This window comes from Fukomys damarensis, unplaced genomic scaffold, assembly GCF_012274545.1.
Source record: "Fukomys damarensis isolate Sample0158 unplaced genomic scaffold, DMR_v1.0_HiC HiC_scaffold_3, whole genome shotgun sequence".
Classification (NCBI taxonomy): Eukaryota; Metazoa; Chordata; class Mammalia; order Rodentia; family Bathyergidae; genus Fukomys; species Fukomys damarensis.
Genome location: NW_022900915.1, coordinates 20,668,883 through 20,689,733, shown reverse-complemented (window position 1 = coordinate 20,689,733; position 20,851 = coordinate 20,668,883). Strand labels below are relative to the sequence as shown.

Here is a 20,851-nt window from a genome sequence, read left to right as displayed (position 1 = left end):
GCTGTTGCTGTTTTCTTGATCTTTCTTGTTCTGTGTCTTTCAGCTTCTTGGGCTGAGCAGCTGCCAAATCCTCTGGCCCTTCACCATGAAGATGACCATTTTGGACTCTTCCACCTCTAATCCTGTAAGCTTATCATACACATATTATATATTATATATATAATATTATATATTATATATATTATATAGAGAACCATGATATATAGAATGTATATATTAGATATATTATATGTATATCAACATGTTGAGATAGTAACAAATACATAAAAGGCATTTCACAAAATTCAGCGTCCTTTTAAGATAAAAAAGTTTCCATATATTTAGATATGGAAATTACCTCTCCATAATATGGGCCACAATTGAAATAACCAGAGCTAATATCATATAAATGGTGGAAAGTTAAAAGATTTTTCTTAGAGATAAGGAATAAGAAAAAGATGGCTTCTTTTGCCACTCCTGTTCAACATATGACTAGATATTCTAAGCAAAGAAACTAGAGAAGAAAATTATACAAAGACATATATATCAGTAAGGAAGAAGCAAAGATTATTTTTGCAGGTGATGTGACTTTAAAGCTATAAAGCTCCAAACTCCATAACATTGAAAAAAAACTGTTAGAACTAATAAATGAATTCAGAAAAGTTGTAAGATACAAAATCAATATTCCAAAATCAGTTGCATATCATACACTATCAATGATATGCAAATGATTATTAAAATAATCACATTTACAAGATCATAGGAAAATAAAAAACTCAGGAATAAAGTAAGAAAATGAAAAACATATACTGAACTTTATAAAGTATTGATAAGAAAATAAAATTAAAGAAAACCCCCAAAATAGAAATACTGTATCATATTTATTAATTTAAAACTTATTTCTAAAATATCCATATTATGAAAAGTATTTTACATATTCAATGTGCACATGTATGCAGTCACACAAAACAGAAGTTGGTGAGGGTGTAGAAAAATTGAGACAGTTATACACTGTTGGTAAGAATATAAAATGGTGCAGCAGTGTGGAAAATAGAATGTAAATTCCTCAAAAAATTGAAACATGAAAAGCTTTCTTACATATCAATCTCATTTCCAAATGTATATCCAAAAGAGCTGAAATCAGAATCTGGGGAAAACAAATTTGCTCTTACATGTTCATTGCAACTGTATTCACAATAGTTATTTGGAAACAACCTAAGGCTCATGGACAGATGAATGAATAAAAAGATGTGTTATATTAAGCTGAGAATGTTAGCTTGTCCCTATCACTCCAGCCCTCTGAAAGCCTGGCAGGAGAATCATAATTTCACACCCAGCATGGGCACTTATCTATTTACTGAAACACTGTCTCAAAATGGAAAAAAAAAAAGAGCTGGGCATGTAGCTCAGTTCAAAGGTCCTAGGGTCAATCCCTAGTACTAAACAAAAGGAAGTAGTAGAAAAATACAGCAAGTAATTAGCCTTCAAAAAGAAGGAAATCTTGTTATGTACAATAGTGTGAATGAATCTGAGAACATTATAGTAAGAGAGATAATCCAGACACAAGACAAATTCATCCTGATCTCACTTATATAAGGTATCAAAAATAGTTAAAAACATTGCAGCAGAATAGAAAAGGATTGTGCTTGCCAGGTGCACAAGGAAAAAAGAAATAGAGTCATTATTCAATGATTATAAAGTTTCAGTTATGCAAGATGCTTAACCTCTAGAGATCTGCTATACAGCATTAGTAACAATATTGTATTGTACATAATATTGGGTTTTTTGTTGTTTGGGGGCTGGTGTTTTGGTACCAGAGATCAAACTCAGGACCTTGAGTTTGCTGGGCATGTGCTGTGCCTTTGAGCTAAATCCCTAACCCTCTACACTATATTGTAAATAATATTGTATTGTTAAGAGGGACAATCTCCGGTTAAATGTTATTACTGCAAGAAAATAATGAAAAATTGTAAATCAAGCTCTAAAGTCACTTAAATAAAATATTGTATTTTAATACATATAAAAACATGTCTTCCTAATTTACTTGCAAGTGTAATTTAGAAATCTCAATTTTTCTGAGATGTGGCCACATAGAGACCACCAGTTTCTAGCCCACAGTTCATAGCTATCCCCTATCTTTTCCCTATATCCTGGCCTACCCAGCTACATAATGGGACTTATGCTCATTTGTTCGATATTTAGTCATTTAGTTTAACACAACACAGAAGCCATATTTAAGCCACTCCTTGAGCAATGGGACAGATCCATCATCAGAGGAATCACTAGACTCTTCTCAGGAAGACACAATGAGAAAAAAGAAATATGCCGTCCCTAAAAGTGCCATATGCATGGAACCGTATGTGTGGGACTATAGGGAGCACTAAGCATTCTTTGGGGAGAACATGGGCTTTGATTGTATACTTCCTGTGGGACCTATAGCTACCTAACCTTGTAAGTTCAGATATACAAGAAATGGGTTTTCTAAAATATGCAGCTATACAGGGGCTTCTTCCCAGGCTCAGGGTTTTGTATCATCTGGGAGATACTCTAAATTTCAGAAAATTCTTGACCAGAAGGCAAGGAGAAGCTAGCAAATCAATGAAGAATCTAACTGTTTCCATACCCACAATTTAAGCACTACAGGAAAAGCAAAGTAGAGGAGACCTTGTAATGACACATCCTGGAATTATCCAATAAACATCAGTTTACATTAGCATGCAAAAGAAATAGAAGATTCAATAGACAATATAGAAGAGGTGAAATTATCTTATTAACTAGATATAGAATGGAAAATGGGACCACGAGCCTTCAATTGTAAAATTAAGCGAACAATTCACCTTTCATTGCAACAGACACTGTAGTAAGATATTTTGAGTTTGGATCTATTTCAGTTGTATTCATGGATGCAAAACAGAAAACAAATATTGAAAATGAGGTGCATTAAAAATGGGTGCATTTCTTTTTTGACAATCTTTTTAAAGCAATATAAGTAGATAGCAATAAAGAAAATACAAAAACAGTTCTATAAAAATAATTTTTCAAAACAAAAATAAAATAAGAATGGTAAATACACTGTATATTGTAATTTTAAAAGAACATATATTAATTGCTGATCTCTTGTGGGGAAACTGAAACTCTCACCTAACAATAGCATGCAGAAAACTAGAAGTGGTTAACAAGGAACTAATCTATGAACTTAATGAAGCCACTGTGATCAAATAAAGAGAACATTGCTATGCAATAAAACCACAATTTTAGTGGCTTAAAACAGCAACAACATTTATTTTCTCTTTCTCTCTCTCTCTCTCTCTCTCTCTCTCTCTCTCTCTCTCACACACACACACACACACACACACACACACACACACGCAATTTTGTAGGCTTTGGCAGAGACTGCTTTGTCTCTGCTTCATTCAGTACCAACTGAGGTAGCTGGAAGGCTGAGGGATGAAGTCATCATATGCCTGGTGATTTCATGTAGCCACTGGAGTATTTGCGGGGTAGGAGAGTGGCGGTTCCTTGGAACACTCTTTGTCAATATAAGTTCTCCTTTTGTGCTCTCCAGCATAGCTGCGTCAGGACAGTCAGGTGTTTCACATATGCACTCAGGACTCCCAAGGTTATGTGCATTTTCCAAAAGAGAAAGATCAAAGCGTAAGCTGTCATCTTTTATAACGTATCCTCACAATAAACATAGATCATTCTGCCACATAAGTTCACTGGAATCAAATCTCTATTGCCAGGCCATATTCAAGGAAGAGGAGAATTAAATTCAAACTTTTGGTGGCATAGGTTTGAATAAAAGCATAACTTACAAAAAATGTTTTAAAGCATCAACAAGATGTATACTTACTGACTTTTTAGTCATTCACTGTAAAGGTAAAAGCATTTTAATTGTTCTCCATTTAGTGAGTTGTTTTTTGTGAATTTATGGAAATAAGTGGCCACATGAAGATATAAGATATTTTAGGGTAATCTCAAATCATATCCCCTCTTTGGGGTTCACAAATCTTATGCAAAACCCATTCGGAGCTCCATTCTACCCACGTCCCCTTCATTTGACACTTGAGACTATGTGATCTGTAAGCTTCCACACCTACATAATTCATACCTACTTCTTCAATCCTGCTTCTTCATAAAGTACTACATAAGCATCTCAAGTGAAATTAATCTCCTATCCTCCAAATCTTCACACAAACTTAGCTATACCGACTGTAAGGCATTTGTATTGTCTGATATTAATTGCCAAGCCATAGATGCATATTGATTACCTAACATATACACCCCATAGTGTCATGGAGAGCACTGATAAGCTGAAGTATTTAAAGGATGCTCAGCAAATGCCTATCTCTCCAAATGAGTCATTTAGTGTGATTACAAATTGTGTCTATCTACTTCAGTGCTTCCAATAGTTTTTATGGAATAGTCCCATGAGAATGAAATTTCGTACCCACAAAAAGCACATACATGTTACTTGATGGTTGTACATATGGATGTATAACTACCTAGTAAGCTAAATGTAACCTCAAGCTTATCAAAGAATTACCAGTTTTTATATGTATTTTCAAAGGGAAATTCATTTGTTTTATAAAATAATTATATTTCATTGTGAAGTTTTAAAATGGTAAGCCAATACTACAGAAATTTCTAACATTTATGAAGAGAGTCTCAGATAAGTTTAACTTTAAAAACAAATTCTGAAACAGTCACTTTGTCTTCAATGGGTCAAAGTCAGTCGGCAAGAAATTCTGTAAAAAAAAAAAATAAAAGGTAAAAATTTGACAAAAACCCAAGCAAAAGTGTAAATTCAATCAATTTTCCATGTTAATGATAGACCTATACCAAATTCTCAAAAGTCTCATCTTTCAAGCCTGATTAAGTAACTTTTACCTCTGTAATTCCTTCAAAAGACACATGCATCCTCATCCTTAATAATTCTGATTGTCATCTTATTTGGAGCTAGGTGCTTTGCAGATGTAATTAAGGATCTCAACATGAGATCATTCTAGATTTGGAATGGGTCTTAAATTCAATCACTGGTGCCCTTAGAAGAGAAAAGAGGAAACTGGAGACACAGAAGGGAGGGCCACATGGATAAAGGACCAGAGATTAGAGTGGTAAATCCACAATCCAAAAAACAGCAAATATTGCCAGCTGGGCCAAAAGCTAGGAGAGGGGTAGGGGACAGATTCCCCCTCAATGCCTCTAGAAAGGACCAACATTGAAAACACTCCTGACTTCTGAACAATAAATCTCTACTGTTTAAGTTGTGAAGTGTATGGTACACTGCAAGGATTGCTTTAGGTAACTAATGAAACCAGCATTCTATTAATATTGCTCAAATGACTAGCAACTTCACCAGCTTCAAGACCTTAGTAGGCTGCTCTGTAGTGGAAAATGAGGAGTCTGGGAAAATTGAACCTGTTCAGCCAAGTGAACAGAAGAATAAAAGGAACCACACTTGATAGGATGGGCCTGCTGCAGTATCCCTCAAGCTCCAATATGTGCAGCCTGCCTGGGCCTCTTTTGTGGAGCACCAGAGAAACATTGTTTCTCAGAAAAAGATGTTTAATATATGAATAAAGGGGTAAAAAAGTCACTGTACAACATCATGTATGAAGTATCTGAGAAATAGCTTTAGAGTCATCCTTTTTTATTGTTGTGGTGTTTCTAAATAATCTTTAGCCCCTTGAAAATATGTCATCTCTTTTTAAATTAATGATTTGGACAAAAAAATACACCATTCCCACATAAAATACAGTAGAATCCTAAAATCTTTATAAAACTTTAAGTGTTGACACAGCCTTAGTACACCACAAGAGAAACAGAAGAAAGTAAAAAGAGAAAAGAGACAAGCACTAAGAATAAAAGAGAAGTACTAGAAAATTTATCAAAGGTCATGCAAGTTGGTAATAATATAATCAACTAGATATTCTCTGTAAATGTCTTTTAATGTTACCTTTCAGAGGACCACTAATATTTCTGATGGAAAGAAGAGACAAGTCATTTCAAAATGTGCAGGCACACTTCCAGTAAATATTATACATAATGACTTTCCAAGTCCTAGAGTAGGATTTATTCCACAAGATGACACTATTCATAACCAGCTTGTAAGTCTCAGGCCTGTTCTAGGCATCAAAGAGTAGTTGGGAAAGTTTTCTTCAGGTCTCTTTCCCAAGCTTCCTCCTTTGTGCAGTCACCATGGTCATTTCCTTTCCGATTCTACAGTCCAGTGACCACACGTACATTTAGAGATCAGGATTTTGCACTGCACTTCATTTTCTTCACCTGTCTGCCTAGAAAGGTTCCCAAAGTTGGGTTCTTCCCACTTCAATTCTTCTATCTTACAACAAGCATTAGTTGTCATATGAGTCAGTTCCTTCGGAGTCTTTTTCTTCCATGACAGAGGTAAAACTGAATTCGCATCTGTGATGAGCAGGGGGAATCCTTAAACTCCTCATTATTTCATCACATCTTTGATCAATGTTCAAATTCCAAATAGTTCCCACAATTACAAATGAAGATGCACTGTTAAAAGAGCCTGGCAGGCAAATATAATCATAATGCAATGAAAGTATCACTAAGATGCAATTACTTGTCAAGAATCACAAACTATAAGGAATGGCTATTTGTATCTGCAGAGGCTTTAGAAGTTTAATGCAGATGGTACTTGGGCAGAGGTTGAAAGCCAGATTTTAAAAATTTATCATATCTACTGTACTTTCAGCACTGGCCATTCTGAGGGATGAGTAAAATGGACAAGTAGGAGAAGGGTATGTAAGGAAGATAAATTAGAACAGGAGCACGGAAAGCATGGCACGGTCAGGCCAGCACATCTGAGGTTATAATGGGATCCAAAGGAGGTGTATTTTAAAGTGTGCTAAAGCCAATGGTATGCAAGACACCATAGGAGTTAAATGGGAAAAGAAGTGTGATAGGAAAGAATAAACCTTTAATTTATTGAATAAGTGAAGAAATTTAGATATTGAGCACCTTATGGAAGATCTAGTGGATGTGGGTGTTAATAATCAAAGAAAAGGAAAAAGAAGAGCCTCCTTTTGACAAGTTGAGTAATAGAATATGAAAGCCTAAAACAAGGCAGAAGAGTAGGCATGGAAAAATACATTCAACATGTTTAGCATTTGAATTTAAAAAGATTGGTAACTAATTATATATTGTGGGTGAGTCTGAGGTAGACATAGAATATCTTAAGATTATCTTAAGCAATTGTGTAAGAATATCATTTACACACTTACAATAACTGTACTATCAAAAAAGGTCAGTCTATAAAATGGCCATTTACTAAAACTGTCTTAGCTTGCTTCTGTTTTCTTCATTTGTTACAGTAGAAGGGAGGACCTGGGAGATTCAGATCTGTTCATCCCACCACTTCTCCAGCCTAAGTAGGGAGAGTTTCCTCCTCTCTTTCAAGGTTTCTCTGCCACACTTGAGAGCAGCCATTGTCTAGTAATTTATTTTCTATGGAAGTACTAGAATCCATAGGTATTCTTCACTGAACATGTTTTTTTTAAATCAGTGATAAAACAAAAATAGGAAAGTTAAGTTGCAATTAATTACAAATAGCAGGACTTTTACCAAGAGCCATATATAGAAATAAATTCATATTCAAAGTTAGAACTATTGGCAGAACTACTGTTGTTCATTCTGGACAATATTCTTAATTGAATATTTAAATCATTGCTCACTATGACGATAATTCCTTTTTTTAACTCTTCTATAGTTTTCCATATACTCTCAATTTCCAGCTGTTTTTTGAGCCAGAGATATAACAGAAATATGAACTCATTTTTCATTTGGCTTTCTTGGTTGGAATACTTAAAGAATGTACTGTAGATTTTGAAATTTCCTTATTTTTTTTCTCTCTAAAAGATTTTCAGAGTATGATGTTACTGTGTTTAAAATTATCTTTTGTACTACTCTGGCCACATGACAATAACTGGACTCCTTTCTCTTTTTTTCCAGAAATGGAAAGAATTTTCTAATTGGCAAAGAGTATTCCTGGATGTAGCACTGAGAAGTATGTCACGGCAAGAGGCCATGTCTCCTAGCAATGAAACCTGAATAACAATTTAGTGATTTGTGTGAAAAGGAATTTTTTTTTTTTTGCTTGAGGAGCAACATAGACACTCCCAAATGGCCTACTAATACAGTTTTTCATAAGTTACAGTTTCCATAAAAAATTATTTTCTTCATGATAAACAGAGACTATAGCCTTCTACTTAGACCATGGGGGTTGGGGGGTTCTTCCATCGGTGTTACACAGATCCACAAAAACTGTGAAAACTTTTGGAAGAAACCAAAGGGGGGGGGAATTAGTCTATGAAGCTCTGCTTTTTCTGAGATATTTCTGAAATGAGTAATGCTTTTTCTGAAATTCCCAAATTGAAGAGCATATACTTTGCAGAAAGGAAAGGATGAAAATAATGATATTAGGAATTTCCCCTGAGTAAGAAAAGGTAAAACCTTATAGAAACTAAAAGTTCCTCAGTAGAGAGTAAAAAATAAAAAGGATATTCTGTTTGGGGACAACTTGCTTCAATCTTTGATTTTAAAAAACCGTATAAAAAATATAGCTTCTAGCCACACAAATAAAGGAGCTCCTAAAGAAGTCCACATTTCTTTCATGCAAAGTTAATAGAAAAGCCAAATAAAATTGACCTATCGTTCATACAAACACTTGTTGTGTACATTTACTTTCCTTTTCAACTCATGCCCTATGCCTGACTCCCACAAATTAAAAATTCTTTAAAGTCAAAAAATGTAATGTCTATAACTCTCCAGGTATGTCATACTAGCTAAACAATAAGCATTTTATTAAATGTATCCATTGTTCATGAATCCATTTTTGCCTATTTAATAAATTTCATATCCAAAATGTTACCACATGTGGTTAATATGAGTACATGGCAAGAAACGGCATTCATATTTTACAGTCCCTAGAGAGAAATAGTTTCTAATAATCACTGTAATAAATATGGGAACTCTAACCAAGTATGTGTCTCATAATTCACGAGAGCTTTCACCATCTGGTTTAATGTCCTCTGCTTACCCCAAACTTCCCAGCAACCCGGCTGACGCTACTGTACATATCAATGGCTCATCCGGATCTTAGCATCTGCTTTTTCAACTTGTCATTTTCAATCATATTGTTTACCCCTTAGTAAACTACCTCCAGAGCCAGAACCTAGAACATACCCTGCAATTATCCATGCTTGAAACATGAAAGTAAACCTTGAAAATATGTACCCTTAACTTCAGACTTCACTGCCATCACACATATTTATTTTAAAAAGAAAAAGCTATTTGGATCTCTGTTTACTCCCAATTCTCCTTTTATGTATATGCCTTTGATGATATCAATCACCCATCTCTCCATCCTCTAACTTGTCAGCATGACCAACTTTTTTTAGTCTTTTTTTTTCTTACCATTTTCTTTTTCCTGTCACATCTCCCTGAAATGAGGTTCATTGATATCGTAATTCCAGGGTACTGGTGGTGAAATCACACAGTATTACAGCCTAGGTTGTAGCAACCTTTATCCTTAACTAGAACCCTCCAATTATGGCCAGAAATTGTTTCTTTAGTGTTACTTTTGAATCTTCACAGCATCAATATCAGCGGTAGTATGGTGGACTTCTATTACTTTGTCTGTAAAAAGTAGTATCTCCCTTCTCAGAAACTCATCTTTGGATGGGAGAGGGCACCTCCTTTCAGAGTCAACCCCTTCTTCCACTGTTGATGGTCGAGTGAGGGCATTTGAGTCAGCGTAAGCAGTCCTTACCCAACCAATGCTTAAATGACTCTAAAATCACATTGTCACATTAAAGTTGTATTAATGCCACCCTTAGAAATTTTTTAGTGGAAACTTGGCAATAAGTTTAAGAAAGAAAGAGAAAAAGGAAATAGAAGAAAAAGAAAGAAAATGAAATCACCGTAGAGATGAGTGAACAGATGAACATGTACACTATCCTCGGGAGGCCAGGACCCAAACCTAAATGTCCCTGTGCTGAGCCAGAGTTCTACAAAAGCTCACAACCCCCGCCATACTGCCTACATGCTACCTCTTCCTCTCACTCAGAAGATGGCTTTGATTTCCGCTCTAAAGAGAAAATATAAATCATAAATAATAACAAGGGAACGCCTGCCAATTCAAGCCACCATAACTGCACTATCTTCTACTCACACCTCTTCCTCTCATTTTTGATAGGGTGAAGAAAAGACCCTGTAAAAATTTCACCTCAGTGTTCTGATTCCAATCTTCCTCAGCATGATGGCTGTTCTGGTTCATTTTTTCCAATTTTTATTAGTACATGTTTGCAACTCGTAATGATTCCATTCATCATGGGTAATCGGTACATGCACATAACACATCTGAATTCTTTTTTTTAATCCCCTTCTCTTCCCTCCTCTTCCATCTCTTGCTCCCCTTCCTTTTATAAAAGATCTGCCTCTCTGTTTCTTATTATCCATCATTTATTTTGCTCTTTTATTTACCTTTTGGGTTTTTCATGTAAGAGAAATCCTGCAGTTTTTAATGGAATGCCCCCCTGATTTGTTTCGCTTAGCACTATGGTCTTGAAGTGTATCCATTTTCCTGCAAATGACTTAAGAAAACTAGCAAAAGCACTACCTAAACTAGTGTGAAGTTTCCTCAGATATCAAAAACTAATTCAACCCAACTGTTGCCCTTCTGTGTATCTTCTCCAAAGAGATAAACACAGGATAGTAGAGCAATGCATGGTTATTCTTTTTCTGTCCTATGTCCCCAGCCTTATTGTCATTGTTATATTTTCCCTGTCTATAAAATCACTAAGTCCTGCCATCCTTTAAAAAAATAATTAAAAACATTACAAAACCAAAATTTCCAGCACATTGTCTCTAAGAACTGCCCTATTAATTTCTTCTCCACATTATGCTTAAATGTCTTTTTCTTTCCTTTGACCTCGGTTGCATGAAATTGAACTAATCCATAACTTATGGTTCATGATATATATGTGATCATCACTCCAAACCTGATTCACTTTTTTTTTTGGTTGATTCCTTCTATTTAATTCTGTAATAAGATACTACGAAAGCACCATTCTCCAAAAGTCAGGATTTTTTGAATAGCATTGTTATGGCTTAAGTCTAGATGTCCTCCCAAAGCCTCATGAAACCATGGATGGGGCTTTTTCAGAGGTGGCTGGGCCTAGAATGTGTGATGCTGGGATTGATTCATAGTGTAATGCTAGGCCTAAGGGCACTAGGATTAAGGGTGTGAGTGCTACCTGCCCTAAGTAGCCTGGAGCAGATATAAGGGATAGAAAGAGCTGTGGTCCATTTTTGCTGCCTTGCTACCTTCTGCTCCCCCATGAACTCTTTCTTCTCTGAGGCATCACCTTGCCTTGGAGCCAGCCAATTATGGACTGAAACGTGTACAAACTGAGCTAAATAAACCTTCCTCCTTTAACATTGAGTGTCAGGTACATTGTCTCAAAAATACGAAAAGTAACAAAAACAAAAATCTTGCATCCCTGTCTCAGGCCATGGTTTTTCCCTTGCAAAGTGCCATCCTCCAGAATCTCTTGTCAATTCTTTGGTAGCTTTCTTTTTAACATAGTTTTACTGCATTCACATATAAATTATCTTCAATTTACATTGGGTAACACCTCAAAGAGCCTTGGGTAAGTTGAAAATATTATAAACCAAAATTGCAGTTATTATGTCTAGCCTATCAAGCATCATAGCTTAGGAACACATTACACTGTAGAGTATTAGTCCTAGTCATTTACCTTCATGATTGTGTGGCTGGTTGACTTAAAGCAGTGGATTGCGGCCGCCTCCAGCATCACAGAGAGCACATTACTGTATGGCTACCCTGGGAAAAAAGATCAGAATCCAAAATTTGTAGTAGGAGTTGTAATGGCAATGCGTCACTTTTCACCACAGTAAATTTTAAGACATTTTAGGTCAAGCCATTTTATGCTGGAGACCTTCATTTTTTTAAAAAAATTTTTTAATTTAACTTCAGTTACTTTCACTTTATAAAAAAGACATAAAAATCAATAACCCTCTTGTACACAAATAACAGATTCACTGAGAGAGAAATTAGGGAAACAATTCCTTTCACAATAGCACCCCAAAAAATGAAGTATCTGGAAATCACTTTAACAAAAGAAGCAAAAGACCTCTACACTGAGAACTGCAGCACTCTGAAAAAAGAGATAGAGGAGGATATAAGAAAATGGAAAGTTATCCCCTGCTCCTGGGTAGGAAGAATCAATATTGTGAAAATGGCCATACTACCAAAACTGCTATACAGATTCAATGCAATCCCTATTGAAATTCCAATACTTTATTTCAGAGAACTAGAAAAAATAATCCAAAATTCAATTGGAACCAGAAGAGACCTAGAATAGCAAAAGCCATCCTAGGCAACAGACATGGCAGTGGGTATAACAATTCCCAATTTGAAACTATACTACAAAGCCACTATTTTAAAAACAGCTTGGTACTGGCAAAGAAACAGACCTGAGGATCAGTGGAATAGATTAGAAGATACAGAAACAACTCCAGATGGACTCAGCTGCCTCATCTTTGACAAAGGGGCCAACCATCCTCAGTGGAGGAAAGATAGTCTCTTTAATAAATGATGGAAAAACTGGATTTCAACCTACCAAAAATTAAAACTAGACCATTATCTTTTACCGTGCACTAAACTAAAATCCAAGTGGATTCAAGATCTAAATATGAGGGCCGGGGATTTAGCTCAGCGGTTTGGTGGCATGCCTTGCAAGCACAAAGACCCAAGTTCTAAAAAAAAAAAAAAAAAAAAAAAAAAAAAAAAAAAAAAAAAATCTAAATATGAAAAAAGAGACACTAAATTTGCTGAAGGATAAGTTACGCAGAACTCTTGAAGACATTGCCATAGGAAAAGACTTTATAAATCCTCAGTAGCAAGGGAACAAGCAGAAAGAATCAACAACTGGGATCTCATCTTATTAAAAAGCTCTGCACTGCAAAAGAAACCATCAACAGAACTAAGAGACAACCTACAATGTGGGAAAAAAATTTACCAGCTGTTCCTCAGACAAAGGACTCTTATCTAGAAAATAAGAACTCAAAACAATCAGCCCCCCCAAATATAAAGACCCGATTCAAAAATGGGCATCTGAAATGAACAGACATTTCTCAGACCAAGAAGTAAAAGCAGCAAGTAAATATATGAAAAAATGTTCCACATCACTGGTCATTCCTGAGATGCAGATGAAAACAACATTGAGATTCCACCTCACCCCACAAAGAATGGTTGCTATCAAGAAATCAACCAATAACAAATTTTGGTGGAGTTGTGGGGAGAAAGGAACCCTTCTTCATTGCTAGCTGGAGTGCAGACTGGTGCAACCATTATGGAAATCAATATGGAGATACCTCAAAGAGCTGCAACTAGAGGTTCCATTTGACCCAGCCATCCCTCTGCTGGATATCTTTCCAAAAGATTTAAAAGAATCATATCACAGTGATATATGTGCACTCATGTTTATAGCGACACAGCTTGTAATAGCTAAAATTTGGAAACAGCCCATTTGCACATCAGTTGGAGACTAGATAAAGAAGATGTGGTTTTTCTATAAAATGGAATACTACTCAGCCATAAAGAATGAGAAATTAGAGTCATTCATAGGAAAATGGATGCATATTGAGAATATACTCTTAAGTGAAATAAATAAGACACACATGTGTAAATACCAAATAGTTTTTCTGGTGTGAAAAACTATAATTATAAATAAGATCCTAATGGTATAATTGACAATGTGAAATAGGAAAAAAAGGGCTAAATGTGTAGGGGAACTGGGAAGGGTAGGGGAAAGGAAATAAGGGAAAAGAAAAAATATGAGAAAATGAAAAACTGGAAATAAAGATTTTGTAAATAAGGAAGGGAGGAGGGGGTGAAGGGAGGGCACAAGTATGGGGAAAAAATGAGTACCAAGACCTGTCATGTAAAGGTACAGGATCCCAATGATGAATGTAACTGTACTCTATACCTAAAATGTACTAATAAACTCAATGAGAAAAAACAAAAATAAATAAAAAAGGTATTACTTAATGTTATACTGCTAAGATTTATATATCTTTTTAAATGCCACTACTGTTTTTTTTTCTTAGCGTTATATGGTATGTCATTTCATTAACTGGTCATTAGATTGAGGAATCTTGCTCATTTAAATTTGCAAGTAGGTTTAAATAATAATAATAAATATTAGAGATTATCAATAATTTATCTGCCTTATTTTAATCTACTAAGTCTTTAATACATTTCTGTATTTTTCTAATATTAAATTAATATTTGGGGATAATATTAAATTAGTGATAGTTTATTGTTCATTTTATATACTATTTTGACTTTATTTGTAAATATATTCTTTTTATTTATATTAGTAAGTACAACAGTTCTATAATTTACTTTTTCCATATTGATTTTTATTGTATTTTTATATCTGGGTTACTTACACCACACAGAAGCAACTTGAAAGTAGTTTCTCTTTGCTATAATCTGCAAGAATTTGCATAAAGGTGGAATCATCTGTTCTTTATTTACTCATTTAGAAATGAAGACCACAATTTGGAAAGGATTTCTCAGGTATAATCACACACACACACACACACACACACACACACACAAATATGGATAAATTGAATTGCACCAAAATTTAAAACTCCATTATAAGACACAATTAACAACCCACAGAATAACAGAAAATAATTGCAAATCATATATCTGTAAATGTGTCAATATCCAAAATATATAAAAATGTCCTATAACTGAAGAACCACAACAACAAAACCAATCTAACTCTAATTTCTAAAGTGGGTAAGCAACCTGGTTAAATTTTGCTCTAAAGAAGATATGCACATGAAAACGTTCTGAACATTACTAATCAATATTGAATTACAAATCAAAACCACAGTGAAATACTACTTCACAAGCATCGGGATGGTTTTACACTCACACACACGCACACATGCACGCACACATTAACAAGTACTGTCAACTCCTTCAAAAATGTAAACATAGAATTACTATACTATCCAGCAATTTCAGCTCTGAGTGTACATCCTAAAAAAATGAGAGCAGGGTCTCACATATTTTCACACAGTCTTCATAGTACCATTATGCACAACCTGTTTCCATTGATGGATGAATGGGTAAACAAAATCAGTATATTTATATAAATAGAATATTATTCAGCTTTTCAAAGGGAGTAAATTCTGACACATGCTACAACATGGATGAACTTTCAGGACATCGTGCTAAGTATGAAAGCCAGTCACAAAAACACAGACTGGGTTCTATTGACATGAAGTACCACGAGTACTCACATTCATAGATACAGAAAGTAGACTGGTGCTTGGCAGCCACTGACAGGAAGGACAAATCAGAACTTATTGTTTAAAGGACACAAAGCTTTAGTTGTGTTGTATGAAAAGAGTGGTGATGATTGCACAACAGTGTGAATATACTTAATACTACTGAATTGTAGACCTAAAAATGATTTAAGTGAAAAATCAGAATGTATATTTACCACACTTCAAATACTTTTAGATGAAAAATATTGGTATCATTCTGTATAGCTGACGCTGCTTTCTTCTGCTTCAGATAGAGACTTGGAATTAACTCTCCCAGTTTCCACTCTACCTCTATCGTGGTCTTTGACCAGATGGTAGCAACATTTGAAGATGTAACTATTTACTTTTACTTTGGAGGAGTGCAAATTCCTGGATTCTTCTCCAAAATATCTCTACTGGGAGGTCATGTGAGAAAACTACACGAATGTCGTGAAACCTGAATGATTGCTACAAACCACAAGAAGAAATACTGAAATATTTAGAATATCCAACTTTTCTTTGCTGGCAAGTCTGGAGGAATGCTGGCATTTAGATATGTGAGAATCAGAACTATAAGGAAACCATTCAACAGGGAGATGCCAAATAACCTTCCCAGTGTCAAGAGTTGTTCATTTTTTCCACACAAGCACCAGGCTATGGAAACTATAAACTGACTTTTGAAGGCAATAATTCCTGAAACTTACAATGCAAAAAGTATATACCTCGGCAGTCCTTAAAAACAAAAAATAATCAAGATTATTTTAGAGAAGTTTGTATGAGTGATTACTATGGTTTTCAAGGGGACTGATACCATCTTGGTATATGTACTTTTTTTGCATGGAAACAAATGAGAAGCTTGTTGCTCACAACTCTTCAATTCCAGTGGAAGAAACACTTGCAGAGTACACTGGGGAAATATGGCAAAATAATCTACTGAAACGCTCTATGCAAGAGAACTATTGTGGATGTAGTAAATGTAAAAAAGTTTAGTTTTGGAACTCACGGTATGTTCTTCACAAGAAAAATCCTCTTGGAGAAAAGCTCTATTAAAATTTTTTCAGTACATCCTGCTTCTCTGAGAGATGAGATTTATTCAAACATCCGAGAATCCACACAGGGAGGAAGCAGCATGGATGTGTTGAAGTTGGCAGTACCTTTAGTCAGAGCTCAGGAGTTCACTTTAATCGGAAAGTCTGTGCAGAGGAAACACCTTATATCTATAATACATGCGGTAAGAGAGTTAGTCAATCTCTTGTCTTCACAATCAAAGAGTCCACATAGAAATGAAACCCAAGGACCTCAGTAGAATATCATTACTTCACATTCACAAGAGACTTACATAAGTGAGAAGCCTTTTAAGTGTGACCAGTGCAGTAAGAATTTTAGTCGTAGTTCAGTACTTCATGTTCACCAGAGAGTCCACACAGGAGAAAAACCATATATGTGTGATGAGCATGGTAAGGGCTTCAGTCAGAGCTCAAATCTTCAAATTCATCAATTAGCACACAGAGGTGAGGAGTCCTACAAATGTGATGACTGTGTTAAGTGCTTTACCCAGTGCTCCAATCTCCAACTTCATCAGAGAGAGGCCTTATAAATGTCACAGCTGTGGAAAGGACATTGGTCACAGCTCAGAACTTCGAATTCACTAGAAGGTCCACACAGGGGAGAAACCCTACACTTGCCATGAATGTGGGCAGGGCTTCAGCAAGGGTTCAAAGCTTCACACTGATCAGAGAGTGCACACTGGTGAGAAACCCTATAAATGTGGGGAGTGTGGAAAAGGATTCAGTCAGCATTCATATCTTCTCATTCATCAGAGAGTGCATACTGCAGGAAAACCCCATAAATGTGATGATTGTGGAAAAGGTTTTAGTCACAGCTCTAATCTTCACATCCATCAGAGAGTCCATGCAGGAGAGAAGCCTTATCGGTGTATAAAGTGTGGCAAGGGTTTCAGTCACAGCTCAGCTGTTCAAATTCATCAGAGTCCACAGGGGAGAAACAAGTTACAAATGCTATGAATATTATACAGGATTTGACCAGAATTCACATCTTCACAATAATCATGGCAGAGAATCCTTATAAGTCTTGTTCACTTAGTTAATAGTTTTAAACAAATCTTAACCTTGAAACTCACTAAGTGCTGCTGGAAAAGAAAACCTACAAAAACACAAGTAATGCCAAGCGACAATGAAAGTTTCTCCTAACTCCCACTAAGAATGATTTTCTTCAAGCGGAGATCATTAGGAGGATTATTATATATTTAAAATTAAAGTATATTTTATGTACTATATGTATTACACATAGTCATAAAAATATATAAAAAATTAAGAAGATAGTACACATAGGCAATGACTTTATTGCTGCATACCATTGGAATGCATCAGCATGAGCATGAGATTGAATCTTGCTGCATGCCTTTTCTTTTGGAACCTGTACCACTTAGCTTTAGACAGACAAATTAGTACAAGTGTCACATCTCACGAATTAATATATCTCATGGCAATGTGGGCCATCGTCTTTGTTTCAGTAAAGAGAATTCCTCTTGCTTAAAGGGTTAACATTTACGAATAGTATTTGTTAAAAAGACTCACACTTTACTTCTAAAAAATATTTTTACATATCTCAACCACCTGGGCTTTTCTGAGTTAAAAATTAAAAACAATCTTCCATGGAAGTCTTCCTCCACATCTCATGTATTTCATAAGGATCAGTATTCATTTTCAAACTGAAGTCCAGTATGTTTGGAATAGGAATTCCAATTTTTAGAATTTGGTCAGAATTCCAATTTTTTTCCTGGAACAATTTTAATATTCTTTTTCCAATTTGAACATCTTGTCATTAATGAAATATTCTAGCATATAGGAGAGACAAATGTCTGTACTGAGTCAAGGATTATATACTCTGATCTACTTTTAATTAGTCTGTTCCTGACTTAAAACTACTTGTTGATGATATTTATAAATTCTTTCCCTCGCTTGTAGAGAATATAGCATTCTACATGCTGATAACAAAGATTTATTATTTAAACTACGTAGAAATGACCTCAGTTCTTGTGCTTCTACCAAAATTGCCATTATAAAAAATAGCCTGAAAACCAGCTACAGAGAAGTCAACAATAGCACTTTGTGTGGATATTTTTCAATAAATTATTGCTATATCTCTAGCAGCCTAATTTGACAGGTCAAGGTATTTAGGAATAAAAATCCAGATTGTAGATTTTATTTGATTTTAAAGGATCACCAAGATTAAGATTAGCTACTTTGTTTTCAATTAGTTTGACCATGTAAGATTTTTCACAGTTCTCTTTTTAAAAATATAACATAAAACTCTTGTAGCTGTTTCTGTGATAAAAATGTGTGATCATTGGCAGCTCCTCTCCAATGTGCTAGAAGAGGCCTAGAAATTAGCTTAAGCTTTGACCAATCTCTATATGATAAGGTACAACCATCTACTCAGATATAAATTTTATAATAAATTCAATAAATATAACTAATTTTTACAAAGCATGTCAATTTCATATTGATTTTCATTGATAATATATAATCTTATTTTATATTTAGGGAGAACAGTGTTTTATTAATCCTGCAAGTTAGGTTTAATCCACAGAGAAAAAAATGAAACATACTTTGAATGATTCTTTAAAATAAGTGTGTACATATTCTTTCAGGTATTCTAGTGTGTATAAACTTTTCCAGGTATTCCAGACATTATCTTACATCCAAGCATAATATTGAAGGAATATAATTATAACATATTGCTGTGGCTGTTTAAAATAAACTCTTTCTATATTAAAGTTGATGTTGGAATATCTATTAATTTTGAGAAATATGAAAAGCATCAAAAGGATCTTATTTATTACAAACTTACGGGAGAATTTTCCCACCACATCACTTGGCATCTTAGTGAGGAAGATCTGTTTTTATAGTTTGGGTCTTCATTGTTCCCCAATAGCTCACGCAGGTGTTAAAGATTTGGTCATCACTTGATGGCACTATTGGAAGCTGACAGAAACTTTTAGTTAGAGAAAAACAGTCATTAGGGTCATGCTCTTGGTGAGATATTGGGCTCTTGTTTCTCACCCCCGTCTTGCACTTGCCATGAGCTACTCAGCCACATTCTCCCCACCACAATGTTCTGCCTCCCCCACAGCCCCACAGCAATGGACAGAAACTGTGAATCAAAACAACTTTTTTTCCTTTTAAGTCGTTAATCTCAGATATTTGCCCTGGAAATGGAAGACTAACACACCCATAATAGAAACATCTCTCAGGTATGATATTGCCTAAAAGACGAACTAAGAATGAAATAAAAACTAGAGTTTACCTTTGTGTGTGATTTGTATTTTGTCCACCAAAACTTGGCTTGGTTCTCTTTCCTTTTTTCTGTCTGACCTATTTTGTTTTGTTGGTGCATGTTTGCCCCACATGCCTCTTACACTCATCGTGGAGAAAGGATGCACATACATGAATGAACTTGCTCCGTTTTTAATCCCCTTCCTTCCACTCTCTCCCTCCTCCTCTAGTTCCAGCTTTTCATTCTTGTTGATGTTGTTAATCTTAGTTCATGTTGGTGGCATATAAAATTCTCATTCACTGAGGTTATTAGGACCTTCTACCTACCATATCTTCTCTGTTTTCTCAAAGAAAAACTCGGAATCATTTTATATATATCCTTTCTCATGCAACTTTGAGTATGAACTTTTACATCAACAGCATCCCTAGTATATCTTCATTTCCTACCATAGTGTTACCTTTACTCATATTTATTCACCACTATATTTTTATCCTACTTTATCATACATATGAACCATTTTGATTCATTTAGGGAGATAAGATGCGATAAAACAAACAAATCAAAACACATCTCCACATAGGACACTCTCTTACTTGGCATATGGGCTATCACAATTATCACAAAAATAGAGATCCAAAAAAGCATTCATCCTACATTTGTTGAATAATTTGTTCAGAAACTTCAACAGCCAAGGGGTCCGTGAAGCTTGCAGAGATATGAGATATAAAGTCAAGATCCCAGGAACTTAAAGCAGATGCATGCCCAGATAAGCATAATAGAATGTGGCAAGTATGATAGCAATAATAGAATAAGAAGCCCCGGATGTCCATGGAAAGATGGAAAGCTGTATGTACCACAAGCTGGCCACCCTTGCACAGTACATTATTAATCCAATTGTCCACCCCTAGAGTTGAGGTCAACCTAAGAGAATAAAGAGAATTAATAGAAGAACAGGACTAATTTCATTCTTCCTAATTGTTAGATTCAGGCAGAAGTATAGTTTAGATAACATATCACCTAATGTTCTGGATACCTCTCAGCAAACAGTCTAGAATTTAAATACCCAAATGAGGGTCTGCCGGCTGGTGGTTCTAAATTTATCTTTTCAATGCCCTTGACTTGCATAGCTTTTTGCCCCTGAATTTTTTAGCCCCTACTTACCATATATGTTTGCTCAGCTTTAATC

The 20,851-nt window shown here is 35.2% G+C and overlaps 1 protein-coding gene across 1 annotated transcript; it reads left to right on the top strand.

Annotated features, from left to right (window-relative positions):
* Positions 1-15,698: 15,698 nt before the first annotated feature.
* On the top strand, positions 15,699-17,454 carry LOC104850805 (zinc finger protein 214). Its single transcript, XM_010607902.1, is given in 8 exon segments — positions 15,699-15,728; positions 15,730-15,818; positions 15,820-16,193; positions 16,196-16,612; positions 16,615-16,701; positions 16,704-16,947; positions 16,949-17,350; positions 17,352-17,454. Coding segments are annotated over 8 exon segments (1,746 nt in total).
* Positions 17,455-20,851: the final 3,397 nt, after the last annotated feature.